The sequence below is a fragment of the Herpailurus yagouaroundi genome, unplaced genomic scaffold (assembly GCF_014898765.1).
Source record: "Herpailurus yagouaroundi ecotype Mexico unplaced genomic scaffold, PumYag 141, whole genome shotgun sequence".
Classification (NCBI taxonomy): Eukaryota; Metazoa; Chordata; class Mammalia; order Carnivora; family Felidae; genus Herpailurus; species Herpailurus yagouaroundi.
In genome coordinates, this window is record NW_024412396.1 from 33128704 (window position 1) to 33134120 (window position 5417).

General features: G+C 42.5%; 1 protein-coding gene across 1 annotated transcript; it reads left to right on the plus strand.

Annotated features, from left to right (window-relative positions):
* The first annotated feature begins 1131 nt into the window (after positions 1-1131).
* LOC121032386 (60S acidic ribosomal protein P2-like) lies at positions 1132-3052 on the plus strand. The gene is made up of 2 exons (XM_040478425.1): positions 1132-1389; positions 3016-3052. Exons 1-2 carry the CDS (start codon positions 1142-1144, stop codon positions 3050-3052), a joined length of 285 nt encoding a protein of 94 aa, XP_040334359.1. The 5' UTR covers positions 1132-1141.
* Positions 3053-5417: the final 2365 nt, after the last annotated feature.

A 5417-nucleotide genomic window follows, 5' to 3' on the forward strand; every position in this document is an offset into this window, starting at 1 on the left:
CTGATTTTGTGCCATTTCTGTGCACGGGACAATTTTCTTCCATCTGGCTGACTTCTATCTCTGAGCACTCCAACCTCTTCAAAAGGCAGAAAATCTGTCCTTTCTAGAACATGGATTCCTAATCTGAAGTTCAAAGGACCAATCCCCACATACACATATACAAGGTGTTTGTGCATAGAATTCTGGGGGAAGGGGCCATGAACTTAGATGGAAGGAAAAAAAAAATCACACCTTTAATTGCACTCACCTCTTAGAGAAATTTATCATTTTCTTCCATTATGAATATAGGCAACAAACTTCAGTATCTTAAGCAACACCTGTGACTTTGTCTTGAGTAGAGAGAACTCACAGATATTTTTTTTAAATTTTTTTTTAACGTTTATTTATTTTTGAGACAGAGAGAGACAGACCTTGACGGGGGGAGGGGCAGAGAGAGAGGGAGACACAGAATCGGAAGTAGGCTCCAGGCTCTGAGCCATCAGCCCAGAGCCCGACGCGGGGCTCGAACTCATGGACCGTGAGATCGTGACCTGAGCTGAAGTCGGATGCTTAACCGACTGAGCCACCCAGGCGCCCCAGATCACAGATATTTTCATCATATTTCAGTTGCAGATATCTCAAAATATTGTCTAAGCCCATTAAAACTTCAGAATTAAAGTCATTATTAGTCTCACTGCTAGATCTTATTTTTAAGGCATTAAAAAAGAAAGGCACAGGGTCTCCTGGATGACTCTGTCGATAGAGCATGCAACTCAATGTCGGGGTCTGAGTTCTAGTCCCACCTTGGATGTAGAGATTACTTAAATAAATAAAACTTTATTTATTTATTTATTTATTTATTTAGAAAGGCACCTATTACTATATCACAACTTTTTTTTTTTTTTTGCTATTTTGATAAACCATATTTCAACTAATTGGTTTCCTTTGCAATTCTGTTATTTTTAATGCATTTAAAAATGTTCTGGGGTGTCTGACTGGCTCAGTCAGAAGAGTCTGTGACTCTTGATCTCAGGGTTGTGAGGTCATGCCCCAGGTTGGGCCCAGAGCCTGCTTAAAAACAAACAAAAAAAAAACCCTTCAGTCTCTGACACCGCAGGAGCTGTGTTACATTGCCTCTTACCTGCTGACGTCCTCTAGGGCAATGCCTCCCCCCAGTGCCAAGGACATCAAGAAGATTCTGGACAGCATGGGCATTGAGGCGGATGACGACCTGCTTGACAAGGTCATCTGTGAGTTGACCGGAAAAAGCACTGAAGACCTCATGGCCCAGGGTATTGGCAAGTTGGCCAGTGTGACTGCTGGTGGGGCTGTGGCTATCCGTGCCTCCCCAGGATCTGCAACTCCTTCCTGCTGCTGGTTCCATCCCAGCTGCAGCAGAGGAGAAGAAGGATGAGAAGGAAGAGTGAGAGGAGTTGGACAATGACACGGGATTTGACTTGTTCCACTATAGTCCCGCTGTCCTGTAAACAAAACCCTTTTTTACATACATACATACATACATACTTTAAAAAAGTGTTCTGAGCAGTCTATGAACATTACCAGACTGCCAAAGGAGTCCAAAGCACAGAAAAGGATTAGGATCCCTGCCCTGGAGGGAAACCCCACTGCATTTAGAGTACATATATTTTTGTTTTATAGTACGTGTGACTGGGGGCGCTTGGCTGGCTCAGTCAGAAGAGCATGCAACTCTTGATCTTGGGGTTTTGAGTTTGAGCCCCACGTTGGGTGCAGAGATGACTTAAATAAATAAAAACTTTTTAAAACTAGAGTACATATAATTGGTGAATGCTCTAGAAAGAAGACACACTTACCTGGCTATTCTTCCAGCAAGGGAAAAATGGCTAAGAGCATGGACTGAATCCAGGTTTCAAATTCCAACTCTATCATTTCCTGGGGTTGCAGCACTGGATCTATCCTCAAAACTCTGTGTCTATGTACTTACCTAAGATAAAACATAGGTTGTAAAGTTTAAGTGAAATTTTATATCTAAGTGATTAGCAAGTACCTGGTACATAGCATTCAGCAGATAAAAAATAGCTATCGTTAATAACAATTATAGTCAATTATTATCATAGATGATAGCAATATTAGTACTATTATTGATTATTAGCATTAATTACTAATATAGTTATGGTTTATCACAATGACTATGATCCCTTGCTAAAGCATTTTAATTACCATTTAACATCAACGACTATGATCCCCTCAATTCTGCCACGACAGGTCTTTGTCTCAAAATGTTCATCATTAAAAGTCTTCTGCAAAAGAGTGATAATGAAAAGCCCATTCAATTCAACTAATATTAAGGTACGATTGTGTGTGCTGTGCTCTATACTGGGTGCTGAGGTTGTAAGATGGCTAAGGCTTGGCTGGCCCCCTGCCCTGGGTAGCTCGTGGTCTAGCTGGAAAGACAATCATGTAAACAAACAGTTATGATAACTTATAATAAGTGCTAAACATTAGTCCTAGCAAAGTGCTGTGAGAACCTGGTAGACAGAGGGATTAGCTGACCAAGAAGGCAGCAGCTGAGCTGGAAGTCTTCACAGAGATGGTGATATTTGAGCTGTGTGGAAGGATGAGTAATGGTTTAGGAGGCAGAAAAGGTATAATGTGAGTCAAAGCCCAAGTCGGAGAATTGCAAAGGAATGCCAAGAACAAAAGTTTTGCTAGAATGTAGGGCGCGGGGTGAGGAGTGAATCGAGATGAAGCTAAAAGGGCATTTATCACCTGGGCCAGGCCAAGTGTTGTAGAGACTTGCCGTTCAAAATGTGGTCCCGGGACCTGCAGCATCTGCCTGAGATGTTGTTAAAAATGCAAATTCTTGGGCCTCACCCCCAGACCGACCAGAACAGAATCTGCATTCTGAAAACCCCAGATGATTTGTATGCGCATTAAAGTTCGAAAAGCGCTGTTGTAGAACCGTAAATGCTAGCCTAACATGTTAAGCCTTTATCCTATGGCCCTTATACGTTATAGATCTGGTTTGTAGAAACTAAATTTAATAGCAGCATGAACAGATTGGAAGGTAGAGAAGAGAAAGCAGGATGAGTAGATAAGAGACCAAAGTAATGGCTCTGTCAAGGTAGAGAGGGAACGAAAGAGACAGATAAACACCCCCTGGCCTTGCCTTTGGTTGCTAGAGTCATCATAACCTGTCAATAATTTCTCTGTATTAAGCACCTGCTGTATTCCAAGTCCTGGACTGGGTACTGGGAGGACAGAAATAAGTGTAAAGTGAAATCCCCTGAAAATTTCACCCTATATAATGAGATGACAGACACACGAAAAGTCAACAAATACACAGGGGGGTGTATATGTGTCACACATACATGTACACATGCACGTATGTGAACATGATGTTGGCTAATTGCCACCTCTCCCTGACTCCTGCTGTAACCTATGATAAAGTGATTACTGGTCATCTTCTGGAGGTGAAACTGGTCATATGGAGATAGGAACCAATCCCAGGTTCATGGCTGTGCCCGATTAATCTGAGATTGGAATGGATAGCTAATGGGGGCTTACAGTATCATCATATCAGCCATTAACTTGAGGGGAGGCATTTTTTCCCTGACAACGCAATCATTTGCCTCGTGCTTGGAATGTTTAAACATAGATAATATTTTGTATCTAGCGATGTTATCTTTGTAAAAATTAAAATAATAGTCATGCAACGTAATTTTTTCTCTCCCCATTAATATTACAATTAGTTTGTTAGATGTTTGGTGTAAATTTAATGGCTTCGTGGATCAGATGCACTTAATACTATCTCATAAGCATTAGTGATTATTCCAAATATATTAGCCATTTTATCTCTTTGCAGAATGCCTATGTGTGCTTGTCAAATGAAAGAGCATTACCTGCAGGAAAACCCCCCATCTTGATCAATATTGTATCATAAAGTACACTGGGATTTTCTTTCCTACTGGTGTAGGCAACAGAAATGATGTCTTAGAGTAGCCACAACTTCAAGTGCTTAACAGCAGAAAAGTTATCAGAAGGAGCTCCACAGCCATTCAGCCTGAGGAAACGTTATCTACTCTTCCTCCCTGACCCAGAAGGGGTTAGGAGAATGGAGGAACCAGAACTTGGCTACATATCTAACAATCTCTAGATATACCACCATCACCTCTCTGTTTCTCCCCAACCCTCGCACCTCTCTCTCACTGTCTCTCTGCTTCTCTCTCTCTCTGGTTCACACACACCCACACACACCCACACACACCCACACACACCCACACACACCTCCTTCAGGAATTTCCTCACAGGAGTCAACTGTAAACAAGGCCAGCCCCACTGTTGACACAGCAGCAGTAAGGACTTTCACACTAAATTAAAGAATAAACATAATCTCACTCTATTATTTTTTTTTTAATGTTGATTTATTTCTGAGAGGCAGAGAGAGAGGGAGACACAGAATCCGAAGCAGGCTCCAGGCTCTGAGCTGTCAGCACAGAGCCCGACGTGGGGCTCGAACTCATGACCTGAGTGAAGTCAGGTGCTGTATCGACTGAGCCACCCAGGTGCCCCTAATCTCACTGTATTATCAAAGGAAATATGAATGTGTGTATAGAAAGCCATTTTGTAACAAACTGATCATTCAATTTCATTGCGATAGAACAAGGTGTTGGGAGCCCTGGACGTAGACAAGGTTCAAGAATGTCAGCACATATCCCAGCACTCTGAGAAAGAGTTGAGAACAGTGCGGGGACTCCCTCTCGGAAAGAGCTGTGGAAGCTACATGTACTGCAGACAAAGCTTTCTAATGCCTGCAGCAAGTCTGGTTGCTTGAAGACACATATATTCACTTTTTTCCCCCCTAGGAGGATTATTTCTTGTAGGATTAATACCAGACCATAAGAAAGAAAACAGGGGCACCTGACTGGCTCAGTCAGAAGAGCATGTGACTCTTGATCTCGGGGTCATGAGCTCAAGCCCCCACGATGGGTGTAGAGATCACTTAAATAAACAAATAAACACTTATAAAAAAAAATACTTCCAAAAAGAAAACAGAAACAAAACCCTAGTACTGTTTCTCTCACAATCAACTAGTTTCTTTTTTTCTTATCTAAGTTTATTACTTATTTTGAGAGGGATGGCATGAGCAGGGGAGGGGCAGAGAGAGGGGGGTACAGAGGCTCCGAAGTGAGCTCTGTGCTGACAGCAGAGAGCTCCATGAGGGGCTTGAACTCACGAACCCGTGAGATCATGACCTGAGCGGAAATCAGATGCTTAACCGACTGAGTGAGCCACCCAGGCGCCCCACAATCAGCTAGTTTCCGAGTTTACCCAGCCTGTCAGAACTCTGGGCGCTCACCTGGCATATAACTCGCGACTTACAAAACGGTGTTTCCTTGTGGTTTCAGATTTTAAAAGCCCACCACAGAGATTCAACATCTCCCATATTTTTACTAAGT

Coding starts and splice junctions, on each gene's coding strand:
- LOC121032386 (XM_040478425.1), top strand. CDS start 1,142: ATGCCTCCCCCCAGTGCCAAGGACATCAAGAAGATTCTGGACAGCATG. Junction 1,390..3,015: donor TGCAGCAGAGGAGAAGAAGG/ATGAGAAGGAAG, acceptor AGCAGCATGAAC/AGATTGGAAGGTAGAGAAGA.